Source organism: Apiospora aurea, assembly GCF_038362705.1.
Source record: "Apiospora aurea strain CBS 24483 chromosome Unknown utg000010l_segment0_segment0, whole genome shotgun sequence".
NCBI classification, from domain to species: Eukaryota; Fungi; Ascomycota; class Sordariomycetes; order Amphisphaeriales; family Apiosporaceae; genus Apiospora; species Apiospora aurea.
The window spans coordinates 1,999,536-2,020,731 of record NW_027117397.1 but is presented as its reverse complement, the minus strand read 5'-3'; the positions used below and the strand labels follow the sequence as shown (position 1 = coordinate 2,020,731).

The 21,196-nt window shown below is 51.1% G+C and overlaps 6 protein-coding genes across 6 annotated transcripts; 4 read left to right on the top strand and 2 right to left on the bottom strand.

Annotated features, from left to right (window-relative positions):
- Positions 1–2,154: 2,154 nt before the first annotated feature.
- Positions 2,155–2,688, bottom strand: PG986_014668 (uncharacterized protein; the record flags this gene model as incomplete). The annotated part of the gene is made up of 2 exons (XM_066850890.1): positions 2,155–2,372; positions 2,535–2,688. The coding sequence occupies 2 exons, from the start codon at positions 2,686–2,688 to the stop codon at positions 2,155–2,157; spliced, it is 372 nt and encodes a 123-aa protein (XP_066693128.1).
- A 1,059-nt stretch (positions 2,689–3,747) lies between these two features.
- PG986_014667 (uncharacterized protein) lies at positions 3,748–4,763 on the top strand (the record flags this gene model as incomplete). The annotated part of the gene is made up of 2 exons (XM_066850889.1): positions 3,748–3,881; positions 4,016–4,763. The coding sequence occupies 2 exons, from the start codon at positions 3,748–3,750 to the stop codon at positions 4,761–4,763; spliced, it is 882 nt and encodes a 293-aa protein (XP_066693127.1).
- An 887-nt stretch (positions 4,764–5,650) lies between these two features.
- Positions 5,651–7,313, top strand: PG986_014666 (uncharacterized protein; the record flags this gene model as incomplete). The annotated part of the gene is made up of 3 exons (XM_066850888.1): positions 5,651–6,310; positions 6,391–6,504; positions 6,567–7,313. The coding sequence occupies 3 exons, from the start codon at positions 5,651–5,653 to the stop codon at positions 7,311–7,313; spliced, it is 1,521 nt and encodes a 506-aa protein (XP_066693126.1).
- Positions 7,314–7,705: 392 nt separating this feature from the next.
- PG986_014665 (uncharacterized protein) lies at positions 7,706–8,803 on the top strand (the record flags this gene model as incomplete). The annotated part of the gene is made up of 3 exons (XM_066850887.1): positions 7,706–7,792; positions 7,891–8,319; positions 8,462–8,803. 3 exons carry the CDS (start codon positions 7,706–7,708, stop codon positions 8,801–8,803), a joined length of 858 nt encoding a protein of 285 aa, XP_066693125.1.
- An 8,183-nt stretch (positions 8,804–16,986) lies between these two features.
- PG986_014664 (uncharacterized protein) lies at positions 16,987–18,404 on the top strand (the record flags this gene model as incomplete). The annotated part of the gene is made up of 2 exons (XM_066850886.1): positions 16,987–17,061; positions 17,124–18,404. 2 exons carry the CDS (start codon positions 16,987–16,989, stop codon positions 18,402–18,404), a joined length of 1,356 nt encoding a protein of 451 aa, XP_066693124.1.
- An 860-nt stretch (positions 18,405–19,264) lies between these two features.
- On the bottom strand, positions 19,265–20,172 carry PG986_014663 (uncharacterized protein; the record flags this gene model as incomplete). Its single annotated transcript, XM_066850885.1, has 3 exons — positions 19,265–19,659; positions 19,722–19,829; positions 19,896–20,172. 3 exons carry the CDS (start codon positions 20,170–20,172, stop codon positions 19,265–19,267), a joined length of 780 nt encoding a protein of 259 aa, XP_066693123.1.
- Between the last annotated feature and the right edge of the window lie 1,024 nt (positions 20,173–21,196).

The window sequence follows — 21,196 nt, the reverse complement described above, 5'->3', positions numbered from 1 at the left end:
CGCACGCGTAACCACCAACTTTTGGGTACCGTATTCGCCCCGGCTCCTCCTGCGCACCCACTTGCAACAGACTTGCAATTCTATTGACCAGACACTGCTCCAATATCTCGATAGGCAAAAGAAAGCACGTATGTATGTTACGAAAAACGCATGTCGTTGGAGGATCTGCAAAACCCGTGAGCGAAATCCATGTCGGTTGCATCTTTCCAGCCAGTCGGATGGATGCAGCAATACATGGCCGTTACATGCAAGATACACGTTCGTCCACTCAATCAACGGATGGATATCTGGAACCCGTAAAAACTCTCGAATCGCGCCCAATGTCTTATCGTCCAGTTGCCGTTCCCGTCGAATTGGAAGGTTCGGTCGCATACAGCTCTGCCTCGCTATTCGGCCTTGCATTAGTGAGCCTCACTTTTCTAGCACTCCCTTTCTTTTTCTTTTTCTTTCTCATCTTCTTTTCCCATGGCGTCAGGATCGTATTCTGGTGTTGGGCATGCGCTTCCCGCGTGCCCAAACAGACAATCAGAGCCGCGCAAAGCTGCAATGAGCAAGCACCGGGGTTGTACGGTTGGGCCAGGCTGAGTAAACAAAGCAAAGGCAAAGCACACGCTCAGCTCAAGCGTGCCGAAGTTCCGTGGAGTGGTTTCCCGCAGCATTCATCGTTAGCGCCTTGGCGGCTCATCCCCAGAGGGACGGGACCCATAGGATTACGTCGCTTGCTGCTGGGGTGTGCTGTTTTTCGCTCTCTTTTTCTCTCTGAGGCCTGCTAGGAGTAGCCAGAAGCCAGCTACCTCGAGGCTACTACCTAGCTCAAGCTGTCTATCCGAGTGTCCCTGTCTTATCTATCTCTCACAGCCAACAGTCCTTCTGGCAGGCTCGCGAATGCACCTTGAGCGACGTCACACGCGTCCTGTGGATGGGGCCGGGGAGGAGGGAAGGTGGCAGGTGGACATGGAGGCGTATTGCAATTTTTCCGCGTGTTTCTTGGGCAAACGGTCGGCCAGGGTGTCAGGTTGTAGTGTGTCTGTCTGCTTGCATGTTAGATGTGTGCCCAGTTTGCGAGATGGGCGCGATGGCGAGCCAAGCCATGCTCGGCATGAAGAAAATTCCAAAATTCCATCAGCCAAGCTGCCCCCAAGACCGCCCGGCCGCCTGGGCATTCTCGGCATAGTGGACTGGCGGTCACCCAACCACGAATGACATCGTCATGGACGCAAACAAGCACGCGCGCGAAGCTTCTGCAGGCAGGGAAAAAAGCTCATCTCCAAGAGATTCGTCGTTCCCCCAAGCGAGTCTTGTCCAACTCTTGTTCGATTGCTTGATTTTGCGCCCCGGGCAGCCGGGCCTGGTGCGTGGCTTTGGCAAAAGACGGCCAAGCTGGACCCCATGCAACGTGCATTGGGAGCATGGATGGGCCTGACGGGCGCCCGTAGCGTGGGGAGAGGGCGTTTGCCGACCAGCCGATCCCCCTTCGTCCAGTGCCTCCGACTCGCGGTCCGGCTCCGGTGGTTTCATTGCCCACCGATGGTGTGGGGGGCAATTTCTCCCCTAGTAGTATTCCACATGGATTTGATCTTCGTGTCTTCTTGGTGACTGCAGCGTTTTGGGTGCAAGTTTGGACGAGCACCGCATGTCACGAGCTTCACCGCACCTGTTGGTTTAGGGGGAACATGGGTGTAGGCCCCGGATGCAGGCCCCGAGTCTACTGCCCGGGTCTACTGCAAGCAACTGATCCCACCCAACCCAGCCCAGCGTCTCTGCCATCTGGTATCCAACGCTACACCGAGTTATCCTGTGGTTCCCACGCTTGCACGCCCGGAATGCATTTGCACTGTTGCGGCTCTTGGCACCCACCAGAAGCAAACGGCCGAGATCCCTGTAATTGGCGGCGTGGCACGCCGAATCCTTCCATTGCATCTGTACTGACTGGTCACATGAGCTTACATACAGCTGCAGTTCTTGGTGTCTTACGGGGATTAATCAGATTCGTCGACTGGGTAAATATGCATGTATTCTATCTAGGTTTGTGGGTACGACAGTCTTGCTACTAATGATTGGTACTTTCTTCTGCAACCCCCACGTTTGACAATCTGTTGTCCGTCAACCCTATTGGGCTGTTCACATCGACCAATCTTGAGCTGTCCGTATCAGCTATTCTTGCGTTGCTCCTCCCCTAACTTCGGGTTGCTTGCCTTTGCCGACCTTGGCCTTCTTCTTGCCGTCGCTGTCCTTCTTGCCACTTCTCAAGCTGTCTGCGGGAGCGCATCGAGCAGCCAGAGAGGGTGGAGTGTGGAGCAGCTGCGCGGTGGGGGACCTTCGAGCGATGGCCTGAGAGGGCGATTCCGGTTTCGGTTCCTTGGGCTTTGCTTCTTTCATGTGTCAGTTCCATGGTCTGAATGTACTTCAGGCTGGCTGCCTCGTAGCACACACGCCCATTACGTGCAAGGAAGATGCGGGATCGTGTAATGCTGGGTGTAAGGTTTTGAATGCGGCTGCCAGCTCGCCACTTGGGAAAATGCTATTTGACTCACGCGGGCTCTTGTATCTCATGCGGGCACGCCAATCGCGCATCCTGCGACGCAGAGAACGAGTTGCTTTCTGCCGCGTACTTGTTTTCTTGTTGTCCTCGGCCGTGGACATGCTTGAGCGAGTCTTGGACGCCTCCCGTTGTGCTTGGGTGCTCATAGCGTGTTTGGAACGCTTTTGTTGCTCGCGCTTTTGTTACTCACGCTTTCGCTGCCCGGCGTCTCTCACTTGTACTAGACCTCGTGACGGAGCGGGGGAACCGCACCACGCTGGCGCCTTGGGCCGTTACACCCTGCTTCCCGAGGAAGATTGGAAGGCTTGGTACTATACGTATTGGCAGTATGGAAAATTGATAACGGAGAAACAATATTTAGGAGTGGGTCTGAAAATGCAGAATACATTGTGGTGGATGTTTGGCTGCGGGAACTCGCGTCCGTGTACTGGGAGAATGCCGAAGATACTGTTCAGCGCAGTCGCAGGATTGGGTGGCTCCAGCTTTGCTGGGTTTGAGAAAGCGAACGTCGTGTTGTATGAAAGCATGTATTTGTTGTTCTAGAAGGAATTGGGAGTACTGATAACTGACGGCGACAAACGTGGACCAAAGAGTCAGCAGTAGGAGGTAGGCTCAAGTGCTCAAGGGTTGATTTGGCTGTGAGGTCGAAATGGCTCAGTCCATCTCCATGTTTCCATCTGGAGCAGCGACCATGGTGGGAAGGCGCCCCTTAAAGAAAGGACAAAGAAATGCTACCAAGCATGGCAGGTACGCCCCAACAATTGCTTGCGACTCAGTTTGATCATCTCGGAAGGCACGTACTGAGAGGAGACAGTCACATGGAAGGCATGGCAATCATTAGATGCATTCGCATATCAGCCGAGACTATTTGTCTGATAGAATCCTAAGGAGTGTCGCCTTCGAGTCACCCCGATCGGTGCCATTTTTGTGCACGCCCCTAGGGAGCAATCATTTGTAGTCTAATATTCAACTCCAGGGCTACCTATGACACAAGTATACATAAATGCAGACACTTTAGTGTCGGCCCGGTGACTCATTTATATATGTGTGAATTTCCAGAGCGTTTGGTATACGAAGGAGAGATAGCTATCTTAGCCAGGCCAAGACTGTCCGGCCTTTAGAGATGCAAGGGTCTCTGAGCTACACCGTGGTAGCCACTGCAGAGACGATCATCTCGTTTCGCGTCCCCGAGGGCAAGCTCGGCAATGAATACGAGTCTTGCCAGATACATTCACGGAGACCTCGTTCCCCAGTCAGCCTACCACGGCAAACTTGGAGACGAGAAGGACGACAAGAAGAACCTCCTTATTTACACCATGCCTTATCTCCAAGGCAAATCGTATCTGGAAGTAGCGCCATTCGGACCTGGGCTGAGCGACACGGTCCTGGAGAAGCATGTCAACTAGATTCGCCACCTGTCAAGCCAAGGCATTTGCAAGATACATTGCGTGTCTATGTGCTAATACTTGACAGATATTTCGCGAGATGCTGGCTGAAGCCGCAGGTTGTCAGTCCAGAGGTACTCCAGCAGACAAAAGCCAGTTTCAAAATCAAGCTGGCTATTTTGAAGAGCTCTGAGAAGTTCGCCTTTCTCCATGGCATCGTTACGGAGCTGGAAGGCGAGAGTGGAATATCTCACTTATTCAGCAACGAATACCCCCAGGTCTTGAACCACATGGATCTTCCGGGAACCAATATCCTCGTCAATCCAGAGTCATTCGCCATTTCAGGGGTCATTGATCGGTCCCTAGCGTCGATTCAGCCCTTCGGTTATGAACTATGGGCCTCGAGAGGCATGTCAGGAGCCATGCCTGAGCCAGGATGGCACGATTACTGCTCTCGAGGGGTCACTGAGAGTGCTTTCTGGGACGGATTTTGGCATGCTATAGGAATCAAAGAAGGTCAAGAGAGACTTGATATCCAGCGTCCCCCGCTGTTAGCGAGCAAGCTAGGGTTGATCATGGACTTCACTTTTTATAGAACCCTAGATGGCAATCCTCTTGACGAGCTCAAGGACAGCCCTGCGCGTTACCTTGGAGAGTGGCTGGGATCGCCGTGGTCGCAAGTCTTACCAATCAGGCACCCTGCAGTAGAAGACGCTCCAGCTGAAGCTCAAGAGGCTTCTGGGGAAACTGCAGAGGGGCAAAAGGTCGCCACCACAGACACCTCTCCAGTTGCGTGCACGCAAGCTGGTATCGCAGCTGAGACCGTGAAAGAATGAAAATGGAGTTGTGTGGTTTGGTTAGTTAGTCACCTCCTAATTCTAACCTTCTATTTGGACTTGTTATTTTACTATTCGACTCATACCGGCGCAGGCCAGCAAAAGCAAGTGACTCAAAATCGAGCAAACTCGACTCATATCGACTCAAAAACAAGCATTATACCCTAATACCCCCCCCCAAACTCTATAACACAGTAGTATAGCCTCTCGGGGTGTATTAAGCCTGCTACTTCTTCAACATCGTAGCGGCCCTGATAGTCAAGACTCCCCTTTATATTCGTCGTGGGGACTTGCTCAGCCGTACGCAGACTAGGTTGGCAGGAGTTGGTATCCTCTTCTACGTGCTTATCTGCGCGCCTTATGTGTTGGCTAAAGACATTAGGCACTTACAGTTCTTTACTCTAAGTTTTTCTCCATGATACACTGTGGTATGCAGGGGTGCTGGTCATACTATGCAAGGGTTGATCGGACGATCATGCAAGCTGAGCGATTAAGTTTCAGTTGCAAGAATATATGTACCTATCATCGACTTTACAAGGACACCCATCACGACAGATACGTTATCTTTGGCCATTTAATGGCATATATACTCTTCAGCTTCTACAGGCGACAACCAGACATCCCGAACCCCTGCGGCAGCACCGGCCATGCGCTAAACTTGGAATAGACAAGGCTGCAGATCTGAGCTGCATTGAGCTGCGGACCCCAGTGGCGATGTAACGCATACTATTCCCAGAACAGGCACCACTCGGTCGTCTCACTGCATATAGCGGAGGCTGTCAATCTTCGAACGTCCCCTCATTTACGTCAGTCTCGATCAATAGGCTGCCAACCGGACGTGGCTGACTGATACGTTTGAACCTGCTCGTTGCGAACACCTCCCCCTCATGGAGCCGGCACCGACCGCGAAACAAAGGCGCAGCCGCCGGAAGAATGGGCCGTCTCTCATTTTCGTGGACGAGACTGAACCATTCAGAATCGGGCGCCAGAACGAAAGTACGCGGCTGGTCATCCGACACCAAGCCGCAAGGTCCGGATGCAGAAACCGAAGACGCGCCCGCGGAACCGACAGGGGCAATGTCTCGGACGGCAGCCCACAGGAGGAGGAGGACGAGCTTGCTGCGTCAGCACCCGCGCAGGACCCTGGCTCACTGGTTCTGCCCTCCTACAACGGCTACGAAACCATGCGGGCCAAGCTGAACTTTGACATAACCTGCCTGACCAGCTTCACCAACACAGATCTCACGGCGAGGGCGTCTTCCTTGATCCAGGAAAACCCAAGGCTTGCCGGTTCCCTTCTCCAACGATGGCCGTCATGCTTCCTATCCTACCTCCCGAGCCGCTACGGCTCTAGGCCGTTCGTGGACGACGCTATGCGTTGTGTTGCAGCTCGGGCCGCCCATATGATGGGAACCTCGCCCTCGCCGCTTCTGCATACTGCACTCTACTCCAGGGCCCTCGCCAGTCTCGGCGCGGCAGTCAAGGCCCAAGATCCCTCCCTGATTTCAGACATCTATTGCACAACACGGCTGCTTGTCCTTTTCGAGGTGAGAGGTGCCGGTTCCTTTTTGGAAGACCCATAACAATAACGCCACCGCTCTCTAGTCGCTTGGTCCCCCCCAATCAGAATGCTCTGACCTTCCACAACGATGCCGGAATGAATATCATCAAGCAGATAGAGCCTTCCAGGAGTCTCTCTGCATTTGATCGGGCACTCATCCGAAGCCAGGGGCCATACGTCGTAAGTAGCAATGTCTCGCTTAGGCCTCTCCATCTCGCAACCGCCCCCTAAATTGTATGTAGGTCACGAAGGCCATATTCAAAAGGGAGTCTTCCTTGTTCGAGACTCCGAAATGGCAAGGCTTCTTCGACCACGCCGCCCGCGAGGAAGCAGACGCAGACTCGCGGCTCTCGTGGAAATTCGTCGGCGCCATCTCCTTCATAGCGGGCATTCTGCGGGATGTCCAGGCCCTCTTCGACAGCACGCTGCCCATGTCCCGGTCCGAGTACGCGGCGCGCAGCAGCGACATCCTCGAGCGATCGGGCCGGATCCGCCGCTCCTTCGAGGCGGCCCACCGGGAATACCAGCAGCGGCCGCCCTACCCGCCGTCGCTCTTCGACCTCGCCGTCGCGGCCGAGTCCCCGGGCCGCGTCCAGGTCCGCGGCATCTTCTTCCACTCCATGATCTTCCTCTGCCGCATCCGGGCCACGTTCGCCCCCACCGGCCGGGAGCGCGCCGCGAGCGAGGACGAGGCGCAGGCGCTCGCGGCCCAGGCGGTGCTGGCGGCGAGCACGGCGCAGAGCTACGCGCCCGAGCTGGCCTGGCACTTGGAGGAGCGGAGCGACTTGGTGCGCTCGATTGTTCGCACGAGGGACGACTGGGTTCCCGCGCAGGAGCCGGACATGAGGACGTGGGAAGAGCAGACGGGGCTCCTGTTGCGGAGGTTGCAGAGGTGGTTTACTTTGTGGACCGAGGACTATTTGGTTCCTGAGTTGCGCTGGTCGGCCAGTTCGGACGCTGGAGAGAGGATCGATGAGGAGGAGCCGTGAGACGACTCAAGGCTTACTGCTATGCTGAAAAGTATGTCCAACGAGAAAGTGCGAAAAGGAAACGCCTTCGTTTTTAACCTATTAGCCAACGACCAAAGAACGACCGGAAGGCCCTGGAGATTGAGTTTGTTTTTATTATAAGTGCTTGAGAGCCTTTCCAGCGCCGTGGCAGCAGCTTTACCCCCCCTAATCAGAGATGCCTAGGAGCACCAGTTTGGGAGAGCATTCACTGGCGCCTTAGGCGGTAATAAAAGCTGGTGGGCTTGGGCCTTGGGCCAGCATACCAGGAACAACGCGCCACTTGCACGAGCTGTAAACAACCTCGTTCTGAATAGCAGTTGTGGCAATCGCGTAACATTTTTTTTCCTCATCGGCGTCCAACCCTATTCGCGATGCCCAGAACAAATGAAGCCCACGGAGAGCGCCGACGCACCCGCCGCGGCAACCAGCATTCCCGTCGTCGCGGCGCCTCGCCTGAAGTAAGTCGATTCGGAACCTTTGGTCATATCAAAGGACGAACACTTATTCTTTCTCCTCCCCGTCCAAAGCATATCTCACTAACTGAACTTACTCACAGCGCCCGATCGCGTTGGCCGAGAACTTCAACGCCGCGCCGCCCCCTATCTGGCCCGCTCCGCCCCCCGGCACAGTAGAGCACCAGGTCTATGCCTGGGCGGTCCATGAGGTCTTCGGCAATGCGCGCGCCCTGCACGAGGAGGCCAGCGCCCTGATGCCCGCCATCCTGTCCAACCTCCACCCGGCCTGCTTGGAGGGTTTCGAGGTCGATGACCCAAACGAGGAGGACCCGATGATGTGGGAGGATATGCATGACCAGTACCTCGACCTCCTCGATGAACTATTCCACACCCAACAGGTGTTGGACTACTACCAGAGCGAGCTCCAGCACGGGCGACTGGTCAACCTGGGCGAGGCGACCGTCGTATATCTCAACGTGAAGCCGATTTGCGACGTTGTGAAGTCGTTGCATGGTTGTGTGATGAAGCTGGTAAGGCAAACCCAGAAACCTCCCGCCGCAGACCCCATCACCACATTTCCCTTGTCCTGTGCCTCCATGCCGCATGGAGTTTTCATCTTTCATTAGAATTAAAGTTTCAACGGCTGACACTGTTTTCTTTTCCTTCTTGCAGGCAACCAAACGATCCAAGTCCATCGCTGCTGCCAATCTCGGCGTTGGCGTCGCTTTCGCTGTCGTTTTGTTCCTGGGCGCGCTGCCTCACGTCGTGGAGTTCTTGGAACCCGCCGCTGCATGGCTCTTCAACGTCGCCTATTGGTTCGCGACGACTAATATTGTCCTCTGCATGCTCAAGATCACACTGAACTTCCTCGAACTCTGCGCCGAGTTCTTTGTTTACGCTTTCGCATACGTCATGACGAAGCCAATAGTGGTTGGGATACTCCCTCTTGAAGGTGCGGAACAGATACGCCCTGAAGAGGAGACGACGAGAATGGCCGAAGCCACAACGGCATAGATACTGCCTACCGTTGACACAAGGATGGGGCCCGGATATGGCCATTTCATATGCACGATGTGCATTGAAGTTCGCAAAGAAGAATTCTGTCGGTGTATGCCTGGTAAAGGGCTTTACTGAACAAAGGGGGAACTTGTACAACATAAGGATTCGGAACAGGAATAGATTAAGATTCTGCAAGCACTCAAGAGTGCAATCAATGCGGCACATGTGACAGTTCCAATAAGCCTCTATGGTTCTATTTGTGCCATATCACCACCGACTAACTACCACTACTCATCTCCCCTGTTGTGTCGATTTGTTCCCTGTAGAGTATGGAATTGATCTAGTTTACCGCAGTAGAGCCCGATGAAGTGCTATCGACGGCAGTGGACGACGAACCGCCAGAACCGCCGCCCTGACCTTGGCCCTGGCCCTGCCCCTGACCGCTGGTGCTGCCGGCGGAGCTGCCGGTGCTTGAGAAACATTGTCCTTGGTTGACTGGAGCAGACATGGTGATAACGCTTTTGCTTAATTCTGTCTTTGAAATTTTGTGGAAATTGGCAATTGGTTACATGTAGGTTCGGTGCTTGCTGGTTGTCAATCGAAACGCTTTTGCTTCTGTTGATGTCTTGGGGAGAAATGGAAAGGTGGTACTGGCTGGAGCAGATGGTAGCTTTTATAGAGGAGTGCTCAGAACAAGGTGACGTGGAACATTAACTTCGTGATGCAAAGGTTCATAGTTGCCTTTTGAGACATATTGGTGCATATGTGGTCACGAGGGGTATACCCACTGCAAGCATGCTTAACCAGTAACTTGATCTGCGTCACCAAAAGCACGTTTGAATTTTGTCCACTTGAATCAACTGGGGGATGTTGGTGGTTGAAATCCCTCCAGACAAAGCACCACAATACACCTGACTCTTTCCCTATCATTATCGGTCAGCATGCGTGGCTGATGCCTACTATAGCTAGATCAATATCCTTAGCGGCACAGCTACAATGATCGATAGTGACTATTCCTGAAAGTGTACCTGGGTATTCCCAAATTCTCCGTACTTGTGTTGCCTGTTTATAGAAGTCAATGGCTGTGATTTGGTCAGGATGGCATTTACTCTGAGATATCCATTCACTAGCGAAACAATATGATCTCGTATTTGTCAGTATGCGTTCTGGTGTGCTTAAGCGCGTAAGTCCCAGTTGAAACCGAGTTATATATGGGTGGCAATATACTATCAACTGTCCCATTGAGTACTATATGCGAGTCTGCCCAGCTGTATACACCACTATAAGACAAGAAGTAAATGTAAGAAAGAAGGGAAATAAAAAGAAAACGAGAATATGTGACCGCCCGTTACCGGAGTCGAACCAGTGTCGCCATTGCTACTAATACCACCGTAGCAGAGCGCTTTACCATTAAGCTAAACGGGCCTCGTACGGGGGTAGATAGTGCGGGTAGACGTTCGGCGATCACTTCATTTGCCATCATATGGCTTGCAACAGGTTCGTTCTAGAGGAAAAATGCCATTGAATACATCCTCAAGTCTATTTGGGTCATCAAACATACCGCCTGCCGACAAAAGGCAATGTTCAAGTGAAAAGAGGGCAAAAAGAAAAGAAACCCTTATAAAAGTGACTCCCCGTTACCGGAATCGAACCAGCGTCGCCGTCACCACTACTATAAATACTGTAGTAATGACTGCTTTACCACTAAGCTAAATAGGCCTTTATTACTAATGTTAATTAAGATATAACCCTTACTAGCTGCCCCCCCCTTTACTAACCCTTTTAAAATAAATATAAAAATTAATAATAATAGTAATAAATAAGTTAATTAAGTAATACACACTGTATTTTAAGGTTTATTTCGGCTCGTATATATTATAATAGAGTTACTTTTATTACCCGCTTAATTTATATTAATTTCTATTACTTTACCGGCGCCCTTTTTCGGCTTTTTCTTTAGCTTTTTTTCTTTAACGTTTTTTTAAACCTCTTTAATGTTTACTATATAAATAAAACCCTTATTAAGGTCTTTATTAACCTTCCTCTTTTTTAAGCCTTTATTTTCTTTAAATTTACCTTTAAACCGGCCTTTTTTTACTTTAACTAGTTAATTTAAGCCGTTAAATTATTAATACTCTTACCGAGCTTTTTTTATAATAACCTTTTAATTAAATTACTAGTAGTAACCTTTACATTAAGTATCGTAACCCTTAAATTTTTAACCTACCGGCTGTTTTTCGGCGTTTCAATCCTTTTAACCTTCGGTTTAGCCGGCTAGCGCGTATTTTCGGCGGTAATAACCTCGTCGATAACTCGCACTATATTAAAGCATTAAAGCTTATTATTTATCGGCTTTTTAATATTAAAAGGGTAAATACTAATTATTATTTATTTATTAACGATAACCTTAAAAGTGAAGGCTATTTTATATGCTTTAATTTAAGCTCGAAAGAAATCCCCCTTTTAATATAGCTATTATTAATAATAGTGTATATTAAATTAAGCTCCCTTTAAAACCTCTTTTTTAAAACCTTAAAACAGTTAATATCTAAGGGTTAAAATATATAAGAACTATATAATAATAAATAGAGAAGCTACACTTTAACTTTTAACGCCGCTAGTATAAAGTTATTATTAATATAACTTTTATATCCATTAAAAATTAAAAGCCTCTATTAATTAAAATTATTAAGCTTCATTAAAAAATAAAGATCTTTCTTAACCACTTTAAAGCTATAAAATTAAAAGTTTATCCTTTTAATAATGCCTTAAAAGCTTAATCTTTATACTTATAATTAACCTTATTCTCTTTTAAAGGAATTATTATTACTAGATTAATTAACTTTTAAATATAATTAAAAGCGGTAAAACATTACTAATAATACTAATACACTTTAAAATAATTACCTATTCGCGATTAGTTAAGTCGTTTCGTATTAAACTTTAATAAATAGTAGTGTAACGAACAGCTATCGGGGTTTAAAAGAAACCTCGTAAACATGCTAGGGTTTATATTAGTTAAAACGAGAGAGTACTTAAACGTATAAACAAGTGCGTCCGTTTAATATAATAAATAATATTTTAAACTAATCGTAGAACTTAATTAAAGGTGTAATAAGTTTATTTAAAGTAATATACCTTATTAATATATTAAATTAATGCTTAGATTAATTGTTGAAATAAAGAGTGTTTATATAAAATATATAAGAAAGGTTTATCGTTATATATCTAATCTCTTCTTCACCGATTTTACTATGTTTCCTTGGATCACTGGCTCGCTGGTGATCCGGTGATCTAATCGTGGTGTTTGGCTCACTTGCCAAGATGGTGAGCCATACCCTTGGGCTTACGGTGGCTCACGGTGATCCATGGTGAGCCATTACGTGACGAGGTGGTCCGTGCGTCTTCTGCCAGTGTTCCCGTTCGTTGTTTCTGACTGCGGGGCTTTTAAACCGCTGTGCCTCTTTCTTGGCCGCATAAATGGCCAGGTTGTAATAAGCAGGTCCGATTACTATAATACTTTCCCTTATTATTATCGTAATTCTTACTTTATCGGCGTTAAATTTAAATCGAGGGGGTATACTATTAATAATAATAGTGTTAAGCCGATTAAAAAACCCTCGCACGGCCTCGTTTAATATATATATAAGGCGTTAAAAATTCATCGCTTTAATATATATGGTTTTAAAAGCCGAATAATGTCTTAAAAAACGGTATACTTATCGCTTATTAATAGAATAATCGACCCTTTTTATAAAAAAATACATTAAATATATATATAAAATAGCCGGTATATTAATATATAACTTAAGCTAGCTTAAAAAAGGCTTATTTAATTAAAAAAATATCTTCGGTAGGGGTAAAAAACTAAAAAGCCTTATACTTCTCTTTTTCAAAAATTAACCCTTAAATTAATTACGAAAGGTGCTCTTATTAACGTTATAATCTTTAACCGCACGGTTAATACTTTCGCCGGTTAATATAGCTTAAACCGCTTACGTAATACGTACTTTTTAATTATATTAGTGATAATAAAAAAGAGGAAAAAAAAAGGAAGAGATTAATTTACTTCAATTAGTAAATAAATAAAATTTAACCCCTTTATATACTATTATTATTACTCAGGGGCTCTAAAATCATCTAAAATCAAGAGGGGTCAATCAGAGGGGGGGCAGCCAGTAGGGGTTGCATCTTATTAGATACCCGGCGGGCCCCCTAATTCCTATTATATGGCTTGGGTCACATGAATGTAGCTTCTGGTGGATACTTGGCGAGGGAAAAAGGTCTTGTGCACTGGACTGCCCGCTATCCCTAACTCGCATACCGTGGTTATGGCAATGCAGTGCTGCCCATTAACTAGGAATAAACATGTATCCCATATATCCAAGGGACATAAATACAAAGGTGCTATCTACTTGCCTCCCTTTGAGAAGGATTATGTACAAATTCACATAGGTTTACAGTCACTGTTGGATCACGATCTTTCAGCTTGTTGGCAGTCGTCTTTCTATATTATATTGACTACGACTGGTAGTGATCTTGTTCGAAAAACAGGACCGTCGAGTAACGTTGGTCATGCCGATGTGACCTGTGTCCCTACATACCTTCACGTGTTCATACTTGTCACCAATTTGACGATGTCGGTTTCCACCAACAGTATAATATGATGTTTAGCCGCTGAGATGCCACGATGATAGATGAGCACAGACGAGTGCGCCTGTGTTCCCAGTAACCATATAACTTATGTCCACTCATCGGCTCTCTGACCTACCAGACATGTTATCCTCACTCGCTACTATTCAGTGCCGATCTCAACACGTGTGCTGCGGCGCCGCCCACACGTAGCTCCCACACCCCCTTTTCCCAACCTGACGAGAGTGAACCAATTGCACTGTCGCCAGTTGCCGCGAGTCGCGAGCTGCCCTCAATCCTTGCTATAACCCCTGTCAACCTCTTATATAAGAGAGATAAGAAATACGCTCGGTGGCCGAGGAGGTTCCTTACTTGAACGAAAAGCTGCTGATCGCCTTTTTCGACTTCCCATTGGGCTGCCACTTGTGCAGCCATAATTCCGACGTTAGGGGACAGTGCCAAACTTGCGTAAACCCATGGCATGCGTAAGGCACACGCGTAGGAACGAGCCCCTTATTGACGAAGGAGGCAGGGAAAGGGGGGAAGCAAAGTAATTTCCTAGAGACCAAAGCTAAGGAGTAAACGACATACCATTGTAAGTTGCCAGTGTGACTGGTAAGAGCCCACTGTCCTGTCCACAACCGGTAGCCGAAAAGGGTTCGGAGAAGTTGAAGCGAGATTGGCCGTCTCCAATTACTAAACCCAGGAAACACCCATTGTTGGTCGCACAGAACCTGGGCTTGCCTGGGGCAAGGGGAGACCGACCGGGCCGAGCCTTCAGCGCGGGGATGTGCTTGCCTCGGCTTTCGATTTGTTGTCAGTTATCGTTCGGGTCGAGTTGAGAGGAAGGCATAGGCTGCAATGAGGAGGCGACATAATGCGCGGAACCGAGACTGCCTTCATATTAGGGGGCCAGTCTCCGGTCACGCAATCAAAACACCGCCACTCGTTCATCGGAACCACGGGCAAGTATGGAGTGGGAGATGCCGTTTGTGAATGGCCCAGACCGGTCGGAGGAACGGGCCCATCTTCTTACCCCGAACATCACTAGACTCGGTCAACTGCGAGTTGGAAGCAAGCCTGGAGGATGTCGTCACTTTTGGGGGCGAAGAAAATGCAGAAGCGAAAGGAGGCCTCTTTTCTTGACTCTGTAGAGCTCAGTCGATCAGTCATGGTGAAGGCTACCTGTAGATCATGGCGAGGGAATTGAGTCATGACGTTTGTCTGGATCCCATGAAAGCTGGCCAAGTCAGGAGATCGACAAGTGTGCGGTGTTTACAAGTGAGAGTGTATACCACATCGGACCTCAGAGCGACCGAATCGAAGACGAAGATTGAGGCTGGCTGACGGAGCAAAAGGTGCTAGCAAACTCTAGCTACCGCAAAAGTACAAAGAGCTCGTCGCCCCAACGCCGGCGATTGGATGCTGCCAAGCAAGACACCGTACGATTTCTTTCACCAACCGGTAATATGCCTCGGTGGACAAGCGAAAAATGAGTCGATGTAGTTGATCGTTTGCACATTCGGGTTCCGTTCGAAATTATTGCTTTCCGCCGTCTCAAGATGGAATCGCTCTCTTTGGGCGGCCTGTCTAGTGGCCTACCGACATTGACTCGCGGGTTTACCTACGGTGACACAGCAGCAGCTAGGGGGGCTGCCCACGCCTGGCGGCTTTATTTTCACAGTCGCCGACGGGGATACAATCTCGGAGACGGACCGGGCCCCAACTCGGCCTGGAAATGCAGGTGCTGGTCAGCATATTCCAGAAGGAGTAAATATGCGGGAGTCGAAACGTTTTGATGTGCCGGTTTTAGTTTGGCGATATTGGTCATGAGTTATTGAAGTCAGTTGCATTGAGCGGTTCGGTGGTTAGTGAGTGAGCCTCGCTAATGTTCTCTGGGGAGCAAGAAAGGTGAGGGTGAAATTCTTGGGGAAAAGGGTTGCCTCAATGTCGCGGGGAATATCTGGGATTACTAGCCAACAGATGATACTGCTTGGCGCCTTGGCAGCCTCTGGCTAGTGGCCACGGGACCTGACAGGGAGGGGAAGGGCAGCCGTGCAGAGGAGTCAGCACCTCATGTACAGTAGCTAGCAGCCCCGAAGAGTCTGCTCGTTGCGGCTCTTACTGTAGGGAAGCGGTGGGACGGACACATGAAATAGACTTATCCCTAGCTGGGGTTCTGCGCGGGGTTCTATGGGGACGGACTGAACACCAGGCTCTCAGGGGGAGGGGGCTGGGCCTAAATTTGCCGATTGGACAGATTGAGCCCCGCCGTTGAGACATCCAGCAGTAGACGGCAAGATCACTGCCAGGTAGGCTGGGTAGGAAGCTTCTTACAACACAAGGAGCTGCTGATTCGGCATGACATGTCATCGGCCTCCGAAAGGGACCTCCTGGAGCGACAAACCGACTGCAAACAACGAGTGCCGTGCGGAGATCAGCTTGGCGTCGGGGTTACAGGTCACCTCACCTGGTTACCATGCATCGTCAACTATCTCCCATTCTGCCCAACAGCCGACTTTACGAGCTGGGTTCCCATCCCCCAAACCCCAATGCGGCACATCGCCCATACGCGCTCGATAAGTATCTTATACCAAAACTCACTCATTTCCCGCCCACATAACCGAAGTGCCAAGATGCATGGCCGTCGCGGCCATTTACCAACCGGCCAAGCACCATGGCAATCGGCGAATCGCCTGGTGATGAGACAGGCAGATTGCCCATTCGGGTCCCACGTGGTCCCTGGGTTCAAGTTCCTTTTTTTCTTGTCACGTTTGCTTGGCCGCCCGGTAGGGTATCGTACTGTGGTGGCAGAGGTAGGTAACGGGCGCAGAGAGAACAACCACCTCCCCCAAACTCGTATGAAGCTTGAAGGCAGCCCTTCTCGAATATCCGCTCCACTGGTTTCCTCTTCCCTGAGTGGAGCTGCGATGAAGTCCAAGGTATGCACCTCACTTCTCCGGTCGATTTGGCATTGAATGCGCAAAGCAAATCACGGCTGCACTGCGCCAACGTCTCGAAGCATCTCACAAGCAAAGAAAAGCCAAGCAAGTTGCCCTGACTAGCTGTCCCATGCATGTAGTCAGTCAGGCAAGTCAGGTACATCGGATCCAGCAAGCGCTGCTCCTCCTTCTCTTCCTGTCCATGCCCAACAGGGTCGTCTTTCTATTCTTCATAGTAATATCCATCCAATGCTCCTTCTGCTTCCTGGCCCTCGAGAGCTTTGTTAGTTCGCGTTGGCCGTTTCTTCTGTCCATAACAACTCCAGGCGTTTCACTCCCTCCGAGTCCTCTCGAGCAGCTTCCTCGTCCGACCCGACGCACCCGCCTTGAGCTCCCCGACGCCATTCTGTTTCACTGAAGTAGCCGCTTGGGTAGCAGTTTTCGACCTCGACCACTGGGAGTATCAGTGCTTGTCACGATAACCAAGCCCCGTGTGTGGTCGGTGTCGCAAGTCCAAGGTTGTTCCGCTGCTCGACCTAGCACTTCTCGTGTTTTGTTACCTCGAGAGCACCCTGCTACTCGACGACACTGTTTGAACGCGGGCCCATCTACTTCCCTGTCATCATGGAGCCACACACAGGCCTTCCCAGCCTACCCAAGCTGAAGGTCTGGAAAATGCCCGAATGGGTTGAGCCCGTGGTACGCAAGAAGCCGCCCCTAAGCCGCAACTGATTCCCGAAGCTAACCATGATTACCCCCAGGTAATCGTAGGCATTCTCTTCGGAGCCATGTTCATAACCCGAAGAAAGAGCTACTCCATCTTGGACTCCTCCAACTCCCCGACTTATAAGCCAATCAAGCCGGATCGCGACGACTTCGATTATGGACGGGACTCGTTCGACTCGGACGGCTACCCCCCGCCGTCACCGTCCCCGTCGTCCTCGCAGTTTGCCCCCAAGCGCAGGCGTATCCTCGGCATCTGGACGGTCCATACTCCTAACTCGTTTCGCTTTGCCCGCCATGTCCACTCCCGAATCCTGCAGAAGTTCCCTTTCTTGATCGAGATGTTCTACTGGATTCTGACATACTTCTTCTACCGCATGACGGCGTATCTGTCCGCCGTGTGGTACGGAGGAAGCATGGGCCTCTGGAACGTGGCCCAGGACCACGGCATCTCGATCTTGGAGTTGGAAGCGTGGATCACGGGCAGCAGGGGCACCGGCACAGATCGGTGGATCGAGTGGCGGGTGCAACAGTGGTTCCTGGCCGGCGTCGCGGAAGGTGACATTCGCGAGCTCTTCTTGACCATCCTGAACCGCGTCTACGCGCTGATCCACATCCCCGGCACCGTGGGCTTCATCGCCTGGTACTACGCCATGGCGCCCTCGCACCAGCGCTTCTGCACGGTGCGCCGAACCATGTCGCTGCTCAACCTGTTCGCCTTCTTCACCTTCACCGTGTTTCCGTGCATGCCCCCGCGGCTCCTGCCGCGCGAGTACGGCTTCCTCGACACGGTCAACGCGGAAGACGCCGCCAGCGTCTGGATGAGCGGCAACTACGTCAACAAGCTCGCGGCGATGCCCAGTATGCACTTCGGCTACGCCTTCTGCATCGGCTGCGTGTTCGTGTACGAGAGCGGGTTCATCCGCACCTGGTGCCGTCCCTTCGGCTCACCGAAGAAATTGTCCCTGGATGACGCCTCCATCCTGCCGCCGACCCCCGACTCGAGCAGCGATGACCTGGAGGTGCCGCGGTTCCTGAAGCAGATGGAGGACGCCGGAGAGCAGGAGACGCGTCGATCCGCCTTCGTCCGGGCTGGGTACCTGATATCTGGTGTCTGCTACCCCGCGCTGATTCTGCTGGCCATCGTTTCGACTGCGAATCATTACATACTGGATGCCGTCGCCGGCGCATTCGTCGTGCTCATCTCGTACCTGGGCAATCGGTTCCTGCTGAGCTTCCTCGTCCTCGAGGATTGGTTGTTGTGGGCGTTGCGGTTGAAGAAGCCCGAGCCGACGACCGGCATGAAGAACACATCTTAGGGAAGATGGTTTGAATTTCAGAAGAGAGAGAAAAAAACAAGACCGAAAAACCATTACCGGAGTTAACATTAGGGTTTGCTTACATCCGATTCGGTCGATAGGCCGGAAGAACCATACCCCAGGGACGTTATAGCATGTTATCAATAGATTCTTATCTTTTGCCCTCTTTCAAGAGGAAACAGTCATAATCACATGGGATCTCTCTTCGGGGTCGTAAGACGGACGTCCATTTACACCTTGAAGTCAACTCCGCCACGTGATCCAACCGGATAAATTCGATGTTGAGAAGAGCGGGTTGCCGACAAGGGATGCGTGGATAGCGATCGATGGCGGCTCTTTCTTTACACTCTACTTCCCAACGCGTAGGTAGCTTCAGGGACTAACAAGTAGGTTTCGCAGGCAGCAATGCGGCACAGCGTTAGCTTGGGGCCACGGGGAGAAGAAGAAACGTTGCGGATGCCTTTCACATATATGTTTTCTCATTCCAAATCGTCTATTTATCAAGTACTGGATCGAGGACGGTGCGATAACGATGGCTGCTTGCATGTGGAGCAGGTGGCCCGTATAACGTTGCTTGGCGCCTCTGCCAACCCACCCATCTTCAACGACAAGGATGCCCTGATGGTTCGCCAAAGACCGGCGCCGAGATGAATGATCAGCTCAACGAGTTGCGCCGGCGGCGCGTTTTCCCGACGAGTGGTAGCGGTAATGGGAGTTGCGAAGCAGCGGCCACTGGCTTGAGTTGGCTGCTTCATCGCGCTTCTTGCGCAACGGTATCGAATGAGGTCACACTTCAACTACCACACCTTTGTCCTTCTACTTTATACTTTGCTTCGATTGCGCGCGCTCGGCTCTGCTCTCTAGAAGATCTCCTGGTCCGAGTAGGCGCGGACGCTCTCGAGGTAGCCGCGGACCTCGCTCATGTCCTTGCAGACGTGGTGGGCGTCCCAGCCGTCGGAGCCGCCGTTGTCGTCGGGGAAGGTGGTCTCGTGGCCCTCGATGGCGGTGTCGGCGGAGCAGAGGATGGCCTGGCGCATGTAGCTGAAGCAGTGGATCATGTGCCAGTGGTGGTCCTCGGGCAGGGTCGTGTTGGTCTTGAGGCCCGCGTAGGTCTGCACCACGGCCCAGAGGCAGTGCAGCTGGTGTGTCCACGAGGTCGTGAAGACGGTCTTGTTGTCGGTCCACTCGATGGGCGTGGGGAGGTTGCTGTACTTGGGGGACTTGGGGTCCTTGACTTCTTGGAATCCCATGCCGACTGTTTGGGGTGTTAGCTGGTTGCGTAGGGAGATTGGTCATGGTGATGATGGTGTCGCTTACGCGGCATCAGCTTGTTCCACTTGTCCAGCACCTCGGGCTTGAAGAACTCGGAGATGTTGTACGGCGCGTACTCCTCATCCGGCTCCCACTTGACGACCTTCTGTGTGACTACGCATGGACGTGTTAGCAGGAGGAACACGAATCAAGGTGGAGGAAAGGATGTCGTTGGCTTACATTGGGGGCCGACGCCGGTGATATCGCCGTTGAGCTGGTACTTCTGCGTCTTGGCGCCGGCGGGGGACTGTAAGCGGATGACGAACACGAGGATGGCGACGAGCAGCGTCGTGTCGATGAGCCACCGCCACTGGTTGAAGGTAGCGCATGTCCTCTGTGCCCTGGTCTCGGGGTGCCACGGCTTCTCGGCCTCCATGAGCGACTCGACCTCGGTGCTGGACCGGTCGTCGCGGTCCTCGACGCGGAGGTCGTTGTATCTCTGCTGTTTCGAAGGCATCTTTTCTCTTCCGAATGGGTGATGTGATTATTAGGTATGTGAAAAAGGCTTATGGAAGACCGGCTTCGATTCGTATCGATTCAAATTAGTAAAAGCAGAGATCGACCTATACACCGGGTATACGACGTCTGGGCAAGCAAAAAGAAAGGGAAGGCGAAGGCGAAGAGGAAAGTTTAGTCTTCCGTTCTTGGCGAAGAAGGAGAAAAGGCGGGAGGGAGAGGGAGACAGGCGGGAGGGAGCGTGCCAATCAATGTTTTATTGATCGACTTGCCGAAACCCATCAACACATCACATTGGCCTGCGGAAAGGAAAGGGGGGAGAACCTGAACCTGCTGGCTTTGCTGCACACTGTTGTTCCCCATAGGCCCAGTGTCCGTTTCGTCGCCGTGCCCGTTTTGAGCGGTTCGTGCCAACTTTCATGGGATGGCTAGATGGCTCAGATGGCTCAGTTGGGCGGCGTTTCCCCGAGCGAACCAGGACCGGGCCAGGCAGGGGTCGCCATTCGCTCGGGCAGAGAAGGGCCATGTTACAAGTGCAGGCATTCGAGGCAGGCCTGAGACTCGAGCGGCTCAAAGCTGCCAGGGGGGGCTCCGCTTAATGTTTCTTGTCCGTCTGGGGGGCCAATCAGGTCACGGCGTCGGTAATTGGGGGTTTGGGGTTGGGGGTTTGGGTGCCGGCCATTATGCCGACGGTGTTTGGCAGAAACCTGTCAAATGCTAGGTAGGCGTCTGTCTTTCGGCAGCAGTGGAAGGTTTTCGGTACTCCAAGACAGTACAATCTTTAAATCGGGGTATGCATTCGAACTCGCTTCACAATTCGATAGTGTTGTTGTTGCCGGCCTTGGTTCTGATTGCCCATAATGCAAAACACAAAGAGTTGGCGTCCGTTGACGGAGCAGGAGAAGAGAATGAGTGAGTGCATCGCCAGACCGTCCGAATAAAGAAAACGAGGCCAGCCCCAGAGCCCAAAGAAGCGTTTCACTAAGAACCGAATACAGCGGGTACTTGTAGACCCCGCTAAGCCT